Below are 18,429 nucleotides of genomic sequence, written 5' to 3'. Positions count from 1 at the left end.
GTAATATTAATACTAAGATTATTTAGCATTTTTATGTATTATTTGTTACAAAATAACATAACAGATAAAACAATATTCATTTCACTCCAATTTATACAATATACAAAGCATAATAGTGTACTACAATATAAACATTATTTACATCATCTTCATATTCTTGTATCTTTTTGATATTACTAAATCTAGAATATTGAATTTGAGTGCACTAGTACGAATGTTCGTTTGTTGTAGTATTATGTTCAATTACTTTTATTGTTTTGTCATTTTCTAAGATAGTAAGTTTACATTTTAATTGATCTCGGTCTTTAACGATTCATTTTTTTGTTTATAAGAACTTTCACTTATTTTATAGAAACCTTTAGTTACTACTGTTTATTTAAAAATAGTTTTAATATTTATATTCCCTTTTTAGAAATATTATATAAATTGTCACATGCATGCGCACAGGTTATCCTTTGCAGGTATTATGTTTACTAATTATATATTGTAATACTTCTTTTTTATTTTATATTTTGTACAAGGGAAATAATGTTACTTCATTCATTCTTATACGGTAAAAATAAACACTTACCCTAAAAACTGCTAATAAATAATTTTTTATGAAAATATTTTATGTATATTTATAAATTTAGGCAATTGGATCACAATCACACAACATACATTCACATTTGCCAGTTCACAGAGCTGTTACTATATTTCAATTTAAAACTATTTATAAATAATTATATTTTTTAAATGAATTTTTAAGTTTTAATTTTTAAGGAATATTGCAATTCCTTTTGTACGCATTTGTAATACAAACATCTTCTTGTTTTGTATTTGTTTTTTCTGTATCTGGAATATGACTGGAAATGTCATTACACCGAGAATGAAAGGATCATCTTCTACAGAGGGCTTGTACCTTGTTTGGGAATGACTTTATTATGAATTTCAACAATTTGCTCTCTGATTTGAAGGGGATTGTACTAGCCACCACTTTTCTTATGTAAAACACGAGCATTAAATATAATGATATTTAAAAGTTGACGAAACTGCTTTTATATCATTTTTTGTCATTTTCTTTCGAGTGGGTATGCGTTCAGCATTTGATATCCACGCCTTCAATCCCATCCATAAAAATATAATCATTGACAGTGTTTGGAACCGTTGCCAGTGTAAATAACAGTAACCTTTCTCTAACAGGTTTACTAGTTTCAAAAGGTGTCACGACTATATTAGTGGTATAGCCATGATAAGGGTTTTTACAATTATTGTGTCTGCACCGACATAAACTATCAAGTTATATATATATATATGTATATTACAAGTTTCTTATTCTGAAAGAACATATTTCTTAATGCTAAAGTGTGCCCTTTTTATTTTAAAACAGAATGAAGTAACATCATACATCAGCTGTTCTAAGCCCAATGTTTTGACTTTTTTTTTAGCAACAGATATTCGAGGTCATTTACCTAGCTGAACAGGAAGGCTGTAAATCCTGTTCCTCATTGTGCTCATTGTCAGTAATATCCCCAAGAAAATGATGAGAGTCACTGTCTGAATTGCTATCAGCTAAATCATTTAAAAGTTCAATTATATCTCTGTCATTTACACGTAATGAACAGGTTGTGGAACTAATAATTATCATTTACAATGTCTAATTTTTATATCGGTAATATTTTAAAACGCTAGTAAATAATAAAAATAATAACATGAATATCATTTACTCGCGTAAAAAATTACTAAAGTTAGGTTATAGTAAACAACTCTGTTATTTACGTACATTCACATCCACAGATACAAACAGTTGGAAATATATGACAAAATTACACAAATATTTTCATCAACACTTTTATTATTTATAGGTATCAACATTGTTTTATTATTAGATTTTAAATTTTGCTTTTTATAACTATTATCAATTAATGACATGTTATATCCATTTTTTATTGTAATAACTTTAATCAATTTTTTTTTTTTATTATTATGTGTGTAATGTATTGCACTATTTATCATGTTTGTAAATTTATTATTAATTTTGTGCGCCCAAGGATGATTTCAATTTGTGTTAATAGTTATTTTATTAGTTGTTGGTTTCCTATATACATGTTATAATTTTATTACTTTTACTAATTTCTATGTCAACATCTAAAAAAAATATTTCTCTGTATTTGTCAGTTTCGAATGTAAATTTTAAATTGTTATGATAAGAATAAAGTTTTTTAAAATTATTAATTGTTTATTATTTATAATAGGTTCATAGAGTACCAAAATATAAATACCATCCACATATCAAACCCGTGATCAAATTTTATAAATGTGGGTAATACCATATACTATTCTACTCTCAAATTCTGTAAATAAATTTTGGCCATAACAGCCAACGATGGAAATCCCATGGGTAAAGTATTATCGTGTATGTAAAAATTTGTTGTTAAACCCAAAATAATTTTGTTTACAATATGATGTTCATAATATTAATGATGTTTATAATATTATCTATAAATTTCAGGGTCTTTATTAATTTTCAGTATATTTCTTATTATACATATAGTTTGATCTATACGGATACTAGGGTACATGCTAGTTATGTCTTGTACTTTCATTTACTATTAAAACTATTTAATTTGTATAATATACATTTTTTATAATATACTTATTAGGTAAATTGATTTTTCATCCGAATATTTTATCTATTATCTTAGTAATAAAATAACAAGGAGCGGATTTGAAATTAATTAATTAATTTCATGAAATGTATATTCTTTAAATTTCTTTGATATATACGTGGCAGTACAAAAAAAAAAAAAATACTATTTACAATCAAACTCTCATTCAGTAAATGCTGAATGTTACAAAATTAATATTTTTATATCTAGAGAGTAAGAATTTAAGAGTTATGAGATTAGAATTCAAAATTGTAGGTAAAGTTATCCTTAAGATAAATGATGTTTATTATGATAAATAATTTCACCATAAGCAATGTTAACACCAATGTCTGTAAGATTAGAAAAAACAAAATCATGAGAATTACCGCAAGAGTTTTAACAAATTATTTGATTGTTAATTTTTAGAAAAATCTGAAAGGTGAATAGCAGTATTTTTTGATAACATTTAGCAAAACCTGGCATATTAAAGTCGCCTAATAATATTAGTAATAGTTTAACTGTGACTGCACTATTTAAGTGTGTTAAGCGAATTAAGAGATACAATTATTTTTATTTTATAAATTATACAAAAAATCACATTTACTTTGTAGCATTCATATTTGCTTTTTATTACAGCAAGCAGATTTACTGCAACTGGTGTGTAATATTCATGAAAAGGGGGAATTTCCGTGAGACTTGAAAAAAAGTGTTATAGTAATGATACCAAAGAAAGCAGGGGCAGATAAATGTGAAGAATACAGAACAATTAGTTTAACTAGTCATGCATCAAAAATCTTAACTAGAATTCTATACAGAAGAATTGAGAGGAAAGTGGAGGAAGTGTTAGAAGACCAATTTGGTTTCAGGAAAAGTATAGGGACAAGGGAAGCAATTTTAGGCCTCAGATTAATAGTAGAAGGAAGATTAAAGAAAAACAAACCAACATACTTGGCGTTTATAGACCTAGAAAAGGCATTCGATAACGTAGACTGGAATAAAATGTTCAGCATTTTAAAAAAATTAGGATTCAAATACAGAGATAGAAGAACAATTGCTAACATGTACAGGAACTAAACAGCAACAGTAACAATTGAAGAACATAAGAAAGAAGCAGTAATAAGAAAGGGAGTCCGACAAGGATGTTCCCTATCTCGGTTACTTTTTAATCTTTACATGGAACTAGCAGTTAATGATGTTAAAGAACAATTTAGATTTGGAGTAACAGTACAAGGTGAAAAGATAAAGAAGCTACGATTTGCTGATGATATAGTAATTCTAGCAGAGAGTAAAAAGGATTTAGAAGAAACAATGAACGGCATAGATGAAGTCCTAAGCAAGAACTATCGCATGAAAATAAACAAGAACAAAACAAAAGTAATGCAATGTAGTAGAAATAACAAAGATGGACCACTGAATGTGAAAATAGGAGGAGAAAAGATTATGGAGGTAGAAGAATTTTGTTATTTGGGAAGTAGAATTACTAAAGATGGATGAAGCAGGAGCGATATAAAATGCCAAATAGCACAAGCTAATTGAGCCTTCAGTAAGAAATATAATTTGTTTACATCAAAAATTAATTTAAATGTCAGGAAAAGATTTTTGAAAGTGTACGTTTGGAGAGTCGCTTTAGTGGAAGTAAAACTTGGACGATCGGAGTATCTGAGACGAAAAGATTAGAAGCTTTTGAAATGTGGTGCTATAGGAAAATGTTAAAAATCAGATGGGTGGATAAAGTGACAAATGAAGAGGTATTGCGGCAAATAGATGAAGAAAGAAGCATTTGGAAAAGTATAGTTTAAAAGAAGGGACAGACTTATAGGCCACATACTAAGGCATCCTGGAATAGTCGCTTTAATATTGGAAGGACAGGTAGAAGGGAAAAATTGTGTAGGCAAGCCACGTTTGGAATATGTAAAACAAATTGTTAGGAATGTAGGATGTAGAGGGTATACTGAAAGGAAACGACTAGCACTAGATAGGGAATTTGGAGAGCTGCATCAAACCAGTTAAATGACTGAAGCAAAAAAAAAAAAAATTCATACTTTACATAAAAACTAAGACAAAATAGAAGTTAATAATTGTAGAGGAAGTTCTCTGCTTTCAGTAACCTTTTAAATCTTATAAAAGCGGTAGAAAATAGAATAGAAGAGAAGAAGACATCAATAAACAATTTGGAGAATTGTTTATTTGTAGCTTGTGTAAAATTAGTAATCTTAGTTAGAATGATGGTGTATAATAATTATACAATTACATTTTTACATTTTAAAAAGGTATATTATTCTGCTGGGAAAAATAAACAATTTTCAATGCCTTTTCTAAAGTTAAATTTATTCGGAATTGTCGGAACAATTAAAATCAAAAAAGGGGGTAACAAGATAACAAGACTGTTGACTCTGATCGCTTTTAATTGTGTTCAAGGTAGTAAAAGAATGGAGGAAAACATTGAAACTTAATGCAGTAGAAACAAAAAGTTTAGGTTACAAAGAGGACAATCTAGGAATAGATTGTATTGTTTTTATGGAAAACCAGGCGTTAATTGAAAACAATTTTGAAGTAGCAAAAATTCAAATAGAAATGTTAAAACTTATCGCAGAAAAAACAGGATTGTGTATTTCCTATGAAAAACAAATGTTTCACAAGTATTAAAAATAAACCAAAATCTCTAAAAACTATCATAATAGAATTAAATGAATTAATTAATCAGTCAAAAAAAAGAAAATTCTGAAATATAAATCTCATAAATATACAGTAAAAAATTTCTTAAAGAAATGTAACAAAGAATTTTTTTTTTAATTTCTAATTTTTTTAGGGAGGTTTTTACCTTGTCGAGTAAAAAAAATAAAACATATTTTTTTACATTTTCTGACAGTATATACTTTCAAAAATATTTCTATTTTCATATTATATTTTCATATTATATTTCTATTTTCCGTCTATTCCAGGAGCTTTTCTGCCATTTAAATCTTTTAATGCTCTCTTAACTTCAGATCTCAGTATTGTTTCTCCCATTTCATCCTCCTCAACTTCCTCTATAACATCATTTTCTAATTCATTTCCTCCGTATAACTCTTCAATATATTCCACCCATCTTTCCTTTTCGTATTATATATTGGTGTACCATCTTTGTTTAACACATTTTAAGATTTTAATTTATGTACCCCAAAATTTACCTTAACTTTCCTGTATGCTCTGTCTATTTTACCAATGTTCATTTCTCTTTCCACTTCTGAACACTTTTCTTTAATCCAATCTTCTTTCCCTAGTTTGCACTTCCTGTATATAGCATTTCTTAATTGTCGTTAGTTCCTTTTACTTTCTTCATCACTAGCATTCTTATATTTTCTACGTTCATCCACCAGCTGCAATATATCGTCCGAAACCCAAGGTTTTCTACCAGTTCTCTTTATTCCGCCTAAGTTCACTTCTACTGATTTAAGAATTTTCTTTTTAACATTCTCCCATTCTTCTTCTACATTTTCTACCTTGTCTTTTTTACTCAAACCTCTTGCGATGTCCTCCTCAAAAATCTTCTTTACCTCCTCTTCCTTAAGCTTCTCTAAATTCCACCGATTCATCTGACACCTTTTCTTCAGGTTTTTAAATCCCAATTTACATTTCATTATCACCAGATTATGGTCGCTATCAATGTCTGCTCCAGGGTAAGTTTTGCAGTCAACGAGTTGATTTCTAAATCTTTGCTTAACCATGATATAATCTATCTGATACCTTGCAGTATCGCCTGGCTTTTTCCAAGTGTATATTCTTCTATTATGATTTTTAAATTGGGTGTTGGCAATTACTAAATTATACTTCGTGCAAAACTCTATAAGTCGGTCCCCTCTTACATTCCTTTTGCCCAGCCCGTATTCACCCACTATATTACCTTCCTTGCCTTTTCCAATGCTTGCATTCCAATCTCCAACTATTATTAAATTTTCATCTCCTTTTATGTGTTTAATTGCTTCATCAATCTCTTCCACACACTCTACCTCACCATCATCATGGGCGCTTGTAGGCATATAGACGTTAAGAATCGTTGTCGGTTTAGGTTTTGATTTTATCCGTATTACAATGACTCTATCGCTATGCATTTTGAAATATTCTACTCTCTTCCCTATCTTCTTGTTCATTATGAAACCTACTCCTGCCAGCCCATTATTTGAAGCTGAGTTAATTATTCTAAAATCACCTAACCAAAAGTCGCCTTCCTCTTCCCACTGAACCTCACTACTTCCTACTACATCCACATTTATCCTATCCATTTCCCTTTTTAAATTTTCTAGCCTACCAACCTTTTTTAAACTTCTAACATTCCACGCTCCGACTTGTAGAATGTTATTTTTTAATTTTCTGATGACCCCTTCCTTAGTAGTCCTCACCCAGAGATCCGAACGGGGGACTAGTTTACCTCCGGAATATTTTACCAAGGAAGGCGCCTCCATCATTGCTATATGAAAATGCAGAGATCCACATTTTCTTGGAAAAAAAGCAGCTGTAGTTTTCCATTGCTTTCAGCTGCGCAGTACTCAGAGTACTGAGTGATGTTGATATGGCCGTTTAAGTCATCCTTACTCCCACCCCTAACAACTACTGAAAGAGCTGCTGCCCTCTTTCAGGAATCATTCCTTAGTCTGGCTCTCAGCAGATACCTCTCCGATATGGTTGCACCTTCGGTCCAGCTAATCTATATCACTGAGCACTCAAGCCCCCTCACCAACGGCAAGGTCTCATGATTCATAGAGGAGGAATAAATATATATTAATTTATTTATTTAGTGTATGGCTCCAACATGCAACACCAATTACAGTAAAAAATTACAAACAAACATTCAACAAATTAATATAAGCTACTGATTCTGGAATTGTCATCAGGAAATCTTCAGGATTCCCTTCATAAGTTGTCCTAGAGCAAACTTCTGTAATGTGTTTAACAGTATAATTTTCACCACATTCACAAAGTGGCGTCGGTGTTTTACCCCATTTATACAGGAAATAGGCGCATCTACCATGCTGAGTTTGTACTCTGTTTAGCGTTGACCAAGTCTTATGTGGCAAGTCAAAACCCGGCGCTTTTGAGTATTACATGGGATTTCGTTAGTCTGCTCTGTGGTCCCGTTTTCTCCTGGTCAGCCATCAGGACCTCCTGTGACTCCTCAAATGATCTACATTTTGTTGTTAGCACCCAGTCATCGGCCTTTTAAGCCGATGGGGAAGCGTGACACTTCTATTTTACTAGCATTTGGTTGGAGGCGCAATCTCCGGAAGTACTTTTCCAGTTTCTCCAGGTCAGCCATCAGGACCTTCTCCGACTCGTCAAACAATCTATATTTTGTTGTTAGCACCCAGTCATCGGCGTAGCCATGCATTTTAGATCTTGTCTCTGGCATGTCTGCAACACAGTAGCTGAAATGAGAGGCACAAGTACCGATCCTTGTGGCAGGTCGTTCTTGAGTTTCCTGGGTGAGCTTATATCAGATCCCATGATAACTTGGAACATTCTGTAGTTCAACATGTTATTAAGGAGGCGAGCTGTTACTGTTAGTTTGCATGAGATTACAGGGAGGACCTTACAAATCATGCTATGATAGCCATTATAATGGCTATCTTCCCCCCACACAAACATTAAAATATATATTTAAATGTATAGTTATATACACGGATTTTTGAAGACGGATATTTCAAACAGTGAATTTTGTTGTTCACAAAACCTCGGTTATATATATATATATATATATGAAATCTATTCTGTGATCTGTGTGGTGTTTGGTAGTCATTAAAATTATTTTTACAGAGTGAAAGATGTATGTATTATTTACGTGTCGTAAGTATATTAATATAACTAAATATAATATAGTAAACTGTATAATAACAGATTTAATAATTAATCATATTTGGATACCCAGAAGGTAAGAAATCGCTATGTTACTTTTTGTGAAATTACGGAAGCTCACCCGGGACGGAGTCAGAGCTTAGCAAACGGGAAATTAGTCATGAACACCAAGAGAGAGATATTCAGAATTATTCTGTAGGCGAAATAGTTTGAAGTATTCTCAAACAAGTATAATTAAAACATTAAACATATTTATGGAAATAGGCAGATTTCGATGTGCTTGTGTTTTTTCAGTTGAAATCATATCCTACATATAAATTATATTTTTGATTAAATTTGATGTACTTGTGATTGTTCAATTCTGTAAAAGGTAGTTGTAGAAGGTTCTCATAAACTTTCTATAAGAAGAGATAATCTCATATTTTTATGTTAAATTTTTAACTTTTCCACAATGGCTTCTTTGTACCACAGAAAATTAATGCAGTCTGGCTTTACCAGAAACACTGTAATAAATTTAGATGTTAAGTTAATCGAATGCTGCTCCTGAATATTTCATGCAAAAATCTGTAATGTGTTTATTAATGGTTGGTTTGGTTGATAATGGCATATGAGAGTCTGCAGTTTTACAAGTTTTCATGTCTAATGTGACAAAGTTATAACTAGGGTCAGGTTAGGACACTCACTTTTGACGCGCGTTCTTCTAATAGTTCATGTTATATATCCTTATTTTATGTTACTGGCTTCTTAACTCATTAATTATGTTTTTCTTCTGACAATTTTTTGATTGTCTAAAAATTAAATTTTTGTTTTTAATACAACTGAATTGACTTCCACTAGTACTTTAAAAACATGCAATAATCCTTGTTTAATTTAGCATCATAGTCTATATACATAGCATATAGTCTATATTTAGGTTTTCTTTTGCAAAAAATTGTATCAATATAGGTAATAAAAAACCATCACCTCTACTGTTATTGCCTACTCATAAAGATTTTTTGGAGATTTAGAAATTCCGTTATACCATAAAACTCTGGTTTTCATGTGGTCTTAGTTATAAATATACATTATATGTATAGCAAATCATTTCCATACATAACTGATGCATTTTAGTGCTTTAAAACCCAGTTTTATACATAACATATCTTAAATTATCTTTAACAATATATGTAGTTCCAAGCTCTTGACTTCATCAGATGTTACGTTTCAGTAATATTTCATTTAACATGCTTATTTTAAGTCACACTTTTGTAGTAGGATATTAATATATTTTTATATTTTTTTTGCAGAGTATGGATGCACAAACTAACGATTCAGTTTTGGAAGAAAATCCATTATCCTTGCCCATTAAAAAAGAAGACATGCATGAAACTGGGCAACAAGAATATTTGTTTGTACATCTTGCCAAGACTGATGATAAATTGACAATTTTTAAACAAGTAACCTATTTTCTTCTTTATTTTGGCTTAAGTGAAAAACATAAAAGCTAGTTATTGTAAGACTTTTCAATTTTTCTGTTCGTAAAGATATTTTTATTTACTGTTTTTAGCCCACATATTATTGAGCATTCATGTCTGACAAGAGATATTTTCATTTATAGTGTAAAAAACATTTATTAGTGGAGTATAGGGGGTTAAATAGCGTTGTTTAACAAATTGCATCTAACATACTATGGTAGATAAATTTTGTACAACAATACGTAATAAATAAAATACAGTGAGCAGATGCCTCATGCCTTAAACAAAGGTGGCTAACATATTCATTTTATACCCACATTTAACATTGTTTATATAAATGTTTAAAAGAGTACAAAGCTATCCTTGCCTTTATGAAGCATGTTCAGTTACAAGAAACTTTGTTATAGGTTTCAATAATCCTTATTCTATGTCACTGCAATTTTTGTTTCCAAACAAGGTTGATGTGCTTCTTTATATTTGCACCAGCAACCTGTTTCTTTTACCAAACAATTTAGATTGTGCAAACTTTTTTCTATTGATCTATTAATTTAATGCCAATGCCTCCAATATTTCCCTTTTCTTGCACTATCATGTGTGATTATATACTGCAAATTCCAGTTGAATATTATTGTAGATGTACTCACACGGATGAGTTATTTCTATGAAAATCAATTTATTTTATAATTGTAAGAAAAATAGATATATTATTAATAGATGTTAATTATATAAAGATAATAAATTATTATTATTATTACTTTATATTTTGCTGCAGAGTATGGATGCACAAACTGATAGTTCATTTCTTGATGAAGATCCATTATCTTCCAGTATTAAACAAGAAATCAAGCATGAAACAGAGCGAACAGTACATTTGATTGCTCCTGTTGCTATGATAGATGATAAACTGACAACATCTAGACAAGTAAGATATTTTCATTTACTATTTGATGGTTTACCTAATATTTAGCATTCTAAATAATATCTAATAATTAGTTATTTTGATTAAAAGCTTAAAAAAAGTGATACCAAAGTGTATGTGAAATGATAAAACAGTATTTGTAGGATTGAGAAGTCACACGTCACTCCAAAAGCTACGAAAACTCGTGGCTTTTGATAAAGAATAACCATTCCGAGTGAGATTTTATATGAGGTTTCTTGTTTCTATCTTTATAGTGTCAAAATATGCTGTTTCTCATGACATAACAAACCTACTGAAATGCAGCTGATATATTCTTGCAAGTAAATTTATAATCTTTTCACAGAAACCAGTTTTATAAAGAACATTATTGTCCTCAGAGAAACTACTTCATTGTGTCTCTTATGATACTGTAAATGTGGCACAGCCAGAAAAAATTGTTTGTTTACCTCCCAACAGACAGCATGTTGCATTATTGCTGTGCAACATCCATAAAATCAATAAACGTAAGAAATATTGTACTTCTTAATACCATTCCTATTGGTCTTTGGTAACAGCCATGAGCCTACTATTCCAAAATCTGTACTTCTTGTATAGTTTTTAGTATGGTATTTATGAGTTTTCTGAGGGTTCCTTGGGATTTTTTAATGTCGTTTTATGCCATTTCTCTAGGGTTTTTCAGTACTCATGGATTGGAATCTTTTTTTCATGTGTATTAAATTATAATCTGTAATTATAATAAAATGATTATTCAATAGAAATATGACTATTGCATGATATAAATCTGAAAATTAGTAGAATATATTGAAATGCTACTATTTTTTAGCAAAGTATCAGCTTTCTCAAAACAAGGTTAATTTCTTAGAGTTTCTTTTCACAGAGAATTGAATTCATATTTAAATGGTAGTATAAATTAAATTTGTGCTTAAATAGTTGGCAGCTCACAAACATCCACTAGAAACTGTTGAAACCATTCCCAGTATTGAATTCTCTTTGCACAGTCTCTGGCCAATAACTTTTGAATCGCTTTATATGGGACAAGACTGAGCTTATTACAAATTGCCTTGTTGCAGCTGTTTTTCTGTTAAGCTAACTTTTGCACGGATTTGTTAAGACTACATCACATAGTAGTCGATACGTCTTCATCGAGTACTTATGGTCTACCACTTCACTCATATTTCTTTACTGATCCAATCTCCCCAAAGTCTTCGATTAGTGTTCTTACGCCATATCGATTAGGAACCAGTGTACCTGGAAATTGAATAAAATACTAATCTTTCATTGTCTGTATATACCCATTATGCTTATGAAGATGTATTAAATGAGAAATATTCACTGTTCAGTGTGCACATGGAAAGACAGCCTCAATCATTTAAATACAATGAACAAACAGTGACAAGAAAGAGTCGTATCTTCTTTAGTTGACACATATTCTTGTCACAACATCCTGATTGGGTCATGGAAGCTAACTGCATTCAATACTGAATTACAAACCTTTGTAGAAAACATTATTCATATTAACACAGAATAAAATCCCTCAACCTATAATCATTTTTATGTAGGTGTGTAGATACTTTTCGAATACACTGGATTATGAACTTCCTGTTAGAGCTCGCGCTTTAGAATGGTATATTTTCAAGTTAGATGGTAGCAATGAATTTAATTTAAAGAATGTGATAACTTCTGAATATTTTGTCTACAAAGATGCTAATCATGTTACTCAAAATTTTGTCACTAAAATAGCTGTGAAAAAATGCGTGAGTTCTTTGTGTCAGTTGTAAGGGTGAAAAAAATTCTCTCTCCTTCTTTAAAACGCAATCAACGTAGTGATTGGTTTGCCCTCTTAACCAATTTTAGAGATCTTAGCAAAGAAATTTATATAATTTATTTATAAAGAGATCCTTTCATCATTACTCGAAATTTGATCAATATTGATTGTTGAAGAAAAATAAGTAACTTCATAATCTACTAATTTTTTCTAAATGATGTGGTATTGAATTTGGATCTCAGGTGTTAAATTACATGCTAAGATGCTATTGTATTGTTTTATTACATTGTCTGGCCAAAATTGTGCAAGAGTTTTTCCCAAACCTTGACACAATGAACTGTAGCTTTGATACTACAACAAATCCACAATTAACTCGAAGTGATGTTCACTTTTTTTTTGTCTTTAGTCACTTGACTGGTCTGATGTAGCTCTCCAAGTTTCCCTTTGTAGTGCTAGTAGTTTCATTTCAGTATACCCCCTACATCCTACATCCCTAACAATTTGTTTTACATATTCCAAATGTTGTCTGCCTACACAATATTTCCTTCTACCTGTACGTCCAATATTAAAGCGACTATTCCAGGTTGTCTTAATATGAGGCCTATAAGTCTGTCTCTTCTTTTAGCTATATTTTTCCAAATTCTTCTTTCTTCATCTATTTGCCGCAACACCTCTTCATTTGTCACTTTATCCACCCATTTGATTTTTAACATTCTCCTATAGCACCCCATTTCAAAAGCTTCTAATCTTTTTTCTCAGATACTCTGATCATTAAAGTTTCACTTCCATATAAAGCAACACTCCAAATGTATACTATAAAAAATCTTTTCCTGCAATTTATATCAATTTTTAATGTAAACAAATTATATTTCTGACTGAAGGCACGTTTCGCCTGTGCTATTCGGCATTTTATGTCGCTCCTGCTTTGTCAATCTTTGTAATTCTACTTTCCAAATAACAAAATTCTTCTACCTCCATAATCTTTTCTCCTCCTATTTTCACATTCAGTGGTCCATCTTCGTTATTTCTACTACATTTCATTTCTTTCGTTTTGTTGTTTATTTTCTTGTGGTAGTTCTTGCATAGGATTTCATCCGTGCCGTTCATTGTTTCTTCTAAATCCTTTTTATTCTGAGCTAGAATTACTATATCATCAACAAATCATAGCATCTTTATATTTTCACCTTGTACTGCTACTCCGGATCTAAATTGTTCTTTAACATCATTAATTGCTAGTTTTATGTAAAGATTAAAAAGTAACGGGGATAGGGAACATCCTTGTCTGACTCCCTTTCTTATTAAAGCTTATTTCTTATGTTCTTCCATTATCATTGTTGCTGTTTGGTTCCTGTAAATGTTAGCAGTCATTCTTCTATCTGTATTTGAACCCTAATTTTTTAAATTGCGGAACATTTTATTCCAGTCTACATTATCGAATGGCTTTTTTAGGTCTATAAATTCCAAGTATGTTGGTTTATTTTTCTTTAATCTTCTTCTACTAGTAATCTGAAGCCTAAAATTACGTCACTTGTCCCTATACTTTTCCTGAAACCAACTGGTCTTCTAACACTTCTTCCACTCTCCTCTCAATTCTTCTGTACAGAATTCTTGTTAAGATTTTTGGTGCATAACCAGTTAAGCTAATTGTTCTGTATTCTTCACATTTATCTGCTCCTGGTTTCTTTGGTATCATGACTATAACACTTTTTTTGAAGTCTGACAGAACTTCCCGTTTTGCATAAATATTACACACCAGTTTGTATAATCTATCAATCGCTTCCTCACCTGCACTGCGCAGTAATTCTACAGGTAAATAGCCTATTCCAGTAGCCTTTGTGCCATTCAAATCTTTTAATGCTTTCTTAAATTCAGATCTCAGTATTGTTTCTCCCCTTTCATCCTCTTCTTCTTTCATCCTAAAATTGCTTCCCTTGTCCCTATACTTTTCCTGAAACCAAATTGGTCTTCTCCTAACACTTCTTCCACTCTCCTCTCAATTCTTCTGTATAGAATTCTAATTAAGATTTTTGATGCATGACTAGTTAAACTAATTGTTCTGTATTCTTCACATTTATCTGCCCCTGCTTTCTTTGGTATCATGACTATAACACTTTTTTTGAAGTCTGACGGAAATTCCCCCTTTTCATAAATATTACACACCAGTTTGTATAATCCATAACACCATTTTCCGCTGTATAACTCTTCGATATATTCCACTCACCTATCGACTTTACCTTTCGTATTATAAATCTGTGTACCATCTTTGTTTAACACATTATTGGATTTTAATTTTTGTACCCCAAAATTTTCCTTAACTTTCCTGTATGCTCCATCTATTTTACCATGTTCGTTTCTCTTTCCACTTCTGAACACGTTTGTTTAATCCACTCTTCTTTCGCTAGTTTGCACTTACTGTTTGTTGTATTTCTTAATTGTCGATAGTTCCTTTTACTTTCTTCATCACTAGCATTCTTATATTTTCTACGTTCATCCATCAGTTGCAATATATCGTCTTGCATTTTGAAATACTCTACTCTCTTCCCTATCTTCTTGTTCATTACGAAACCTACTCCTGCCTGCCCATTATTTGAAGTTGAGTCAATTATTCTAAAATCACCAGACCAGACGTCGTTTTTCCTCTTCCCATCGAACCTCGCTAATTCCTACTACATCTACATTTATCCTATCCATTTCCCTCTTTAGTTTTCTAACCTACCAACCTTTTTTAGACTTCTAACATTTCACGCCCCATTTTCATGATCAATTAATATAATTTTGTATCTTCAGTATATGACTCTTTCATTATTAACTTGATTCACCCATCCAGTACTAAACCTATTTTCTCTTATTTTTCATTTCATTCAGTTCTTCCAGCGGATGAAAATCTAATAAAAATGATAAACCGATCTTATTACTCTTGTTTGATTTTTTAAGAACAAATGTAATGACCAATATCTTTATCTGGGGATGAGTTTGGAAAATATTTACACTTATTGCCAGGTTTCTATTTTCAGTTAATATTAACAGAACTAATCTACAGTAATTTTTTTTTTATTTGCCATTATAAAATTGTCTGTTGTCAGACCAGTTTTAGTTTGTATGCTTAGTAGCATGTAGTTTAGGGATTGCTAAATTTTGTTCCTTATATTTTAACTGTTTGTACTAATGAAATTTCTATTTTTGCTACATTGAAACAAATATATTGTGCTTCCTTAAATATGAACATAAGATATTTAATATTAAAGTATAAAGTTGTCAATTTGTAGATTTGTCAATTCCGATACATTTTTAACTTAACAGTTACATTTTTTTTTTTTTATCTTATTGAAGAAATTATCGATGATGTGGAGGAAAGAATTACTGAAAGTAGTTTACAGACATCAAATTGTGTGGTTTGCAATAAATTAAAATATAATTGCATTTGTGATAATGTCATCGATGAAGAATATGATGATTTTAACAGTTTTTCTTTTAAAAAAAGTGCTTGCAAATTACAGAAAAACGTGTTAAAGAAAGGAATGTTATATCTTTTCATCTTCCTATTCACACATGTGTTCTTTGTCAGGAGTCTTTCACTCGGAGATCTACATTATAGTCACACTTATCTATTCATGTTGTAAAAAAAAACTTAAAATATAATTTTTCTAAAAAAACGTTTATTCGACGCAGTAAGTTAAAAACACATATCTCTACTAATACAAATGAGAAAGTTTTGTAAAAAAACTTTTAATGAAAGCTCTAATTTAAAAACACATCTCTCTGTTCATAATGGTGAGAAGAAATTTACTTGTAATTTTTGTAAGAAAACATTTTGTCACAGGGATAGTTTAAAAAGACATCTCTATTCATACGGGTTAGAAAATTTCATTTGTAATTTTTATCTAGAAAGTTTTACTGAAAAGTCAAATTAGGTTACAAAGTGGTATAAATTGTCTCTGTTATAGGATCTTTGCAGTTTGTGGCTAGTTTTTTCTTTTTACATTATTGTATATACTACTCTAAACTAATTAGTTTATAAACAAGATCATTTGGAACCATTTATGTTATATATGTACATTCTGTTAATAAAGCTTTGAAATAACTTGCATATTACATAATTCGTATTTTCTTTATTTCCGGTTGTCTAAAAAGTACTGAGCCTTTGGAATCCAAAATGTAGAATACATTTATTGTTTTTGAAAAATTACATTTTGAGACTACCTGGACCATATTTTTTGATAACCTTCTTCCATTTTTCTGTCAACACCATAAATCCTACACTATAGAACTTCTAAGGTTTCCGTTCTTAAAATTGAGTTACAAGGTTTTCAAAGGCCTTTTTTGAAACTAATTTAACACCATTCAGGGAATTATTGCAGAGACTGAAACAAGTGCTATGCTACCGGTGTAGGTCCAGGCTATATGATGGACGCATCAAAATCTCCCAGTCAAGTTCTTGCAATTGTTGATAGGTTGTTAAAGATGTCGCTTTCTGGCGGTTATCAGTATGGTGTATGACATCCTTTCTATTTACTAATTCTGGCCGTTTTTTTTTTTTATTGATAAGTGCAGTCACACTAAATGCCAACAGTACAGGTTTGAGTCTATCATACTGCTTGGTAGCACCAGACTGTGAGACACGATGGCCTTCCAGTTACACCTAACACAACATAATCTTCCTGGCCATCAGTGTGGGCTTTGTCACAGACTATGGAGTTTCTCCTTGCTTCAGTCACAATCTTTTTCACCATTGTGTTCTTAGGTTATCCACTTTTCATCACTGATGATCATCTGGCTTCAGAAATGGCTCAGTTTTATTACGTTTCAGTAGAGATTCACAAATAGAAATTCAAAAACTTTTCTTTTTTGCTCTTCTGGGTTCAAATTCCCATCCTTGAATTTTATTATATCAATATATTCTGAAATACTGGCAGAGCAGGTACTACATATCTTATCAAAGCAATTTTATGTTTACATATGCACAAATTGATATCTGTTTCTATCTTTAATTTTTACTATTAAAATTCATGAAAAATTTTGTTTAAATTTTTGCGCTAAATGAATGTTTACAAAGTTCATATTATATATTTATATAAATAATATCAATCTAAAAATCAATGTGATATTTGACATTCCATTTCATTGACCAGTGCCTCATAATTATTAGATCAGTATGATGATATTCTGTTCGTAAACACTCAACAGGATGCTCATCAGCGAGTTGAGATCTATATTTTATGTTCTGACACATTTTGATACTTTGATATTATTTGATACATTTTAATATTATAATATTTATTGTCAAAAATGATTCGCAAAGATATATGGTAACTGAAAAATGATTCTGTCCTGCAAGCTACTCTTTTAAGAATGGAAACCTCTCAGTAGTGCAATACAAAAGTTCTTACCTGATACGTAGTATTTTAGCTTAATGTCATTACGAAGATCCAAAGTTGCTTGCCTCAGTTCTTACTTGAACAAGCTCTGCAAGGTGTGCACACATTCCTATTGTACTAGGTGCGTAAAAGGGTCCATTAAAAAAACCATTGGCTTGATGACTATTGACTATTGATGGCTATGAACTTTTTTTTAGAATTTGAAAAATTGTATGCCTATTTAAATTAAATGCCGCCTACCATTTTTTTATATATTTAAGTATGTATATATATCTTTTTTTTTAATCGATGTTGTGGAGAAATACCATTTATGTACCCCCACGTGGTGGAGGAGTGTTGGACTCACATGGGTTCGGCTAGATGTTATAGAGCCTATGAATGCCTTCACCCTACCGCTGAGTAAAACTCCGGTTTCACTGTTCCTTTCCACCCAGAGCCGGTTTTGCAATTAAGTATATCA

General features: G+C 31.0%; 1 protein-coding gene across 7 annotated transcripts in view; it reads left to right on the top strand.

Moving 5' to 3' along the window:
* LOC142324217 (uncharacterized) overlaps positions 1-18,429 on the top strand; it is a 121,215-nt gene that overhangs the window by 35,174 nt on the left and 67,612 nt on the right. For all 7 annotated transcript variants that reach the window (XM_075365025.1, XM_075365022.1, XM_075365023.1 and 4 more), the window contains exons 5-6: positions 9,743-9,892; positions 10,683-10,832. In XM_075365025.1, the coding sequence (XP_075221140.1) occupies positions 9,743-9,892; positions 10,683-10,832 (300 nt within the window). The remainder of the gene's footprint in view (positions 1-9,742; positions 9,893-10,682; positions 10,833-18,429) is intronic.

The sequence above is a fragment of the Lycorma delicatula genome, chromosome 4 (assembly GCF_047948215.1).
Source record: "Lycorma delicatula isolate Av1 chromosome 4, ASM4794821v1, whole genome shotgun sequence".
Lineage (NCBI taxonomy): Eukaryota > Metazoa > Arthropoda > Insecta > Hemiptera > Fulgoridae > Lycorma > Lycorma delicatula.
This window is presented reverse-complemented; position numbering and strand designations above follow the sequence as displayed.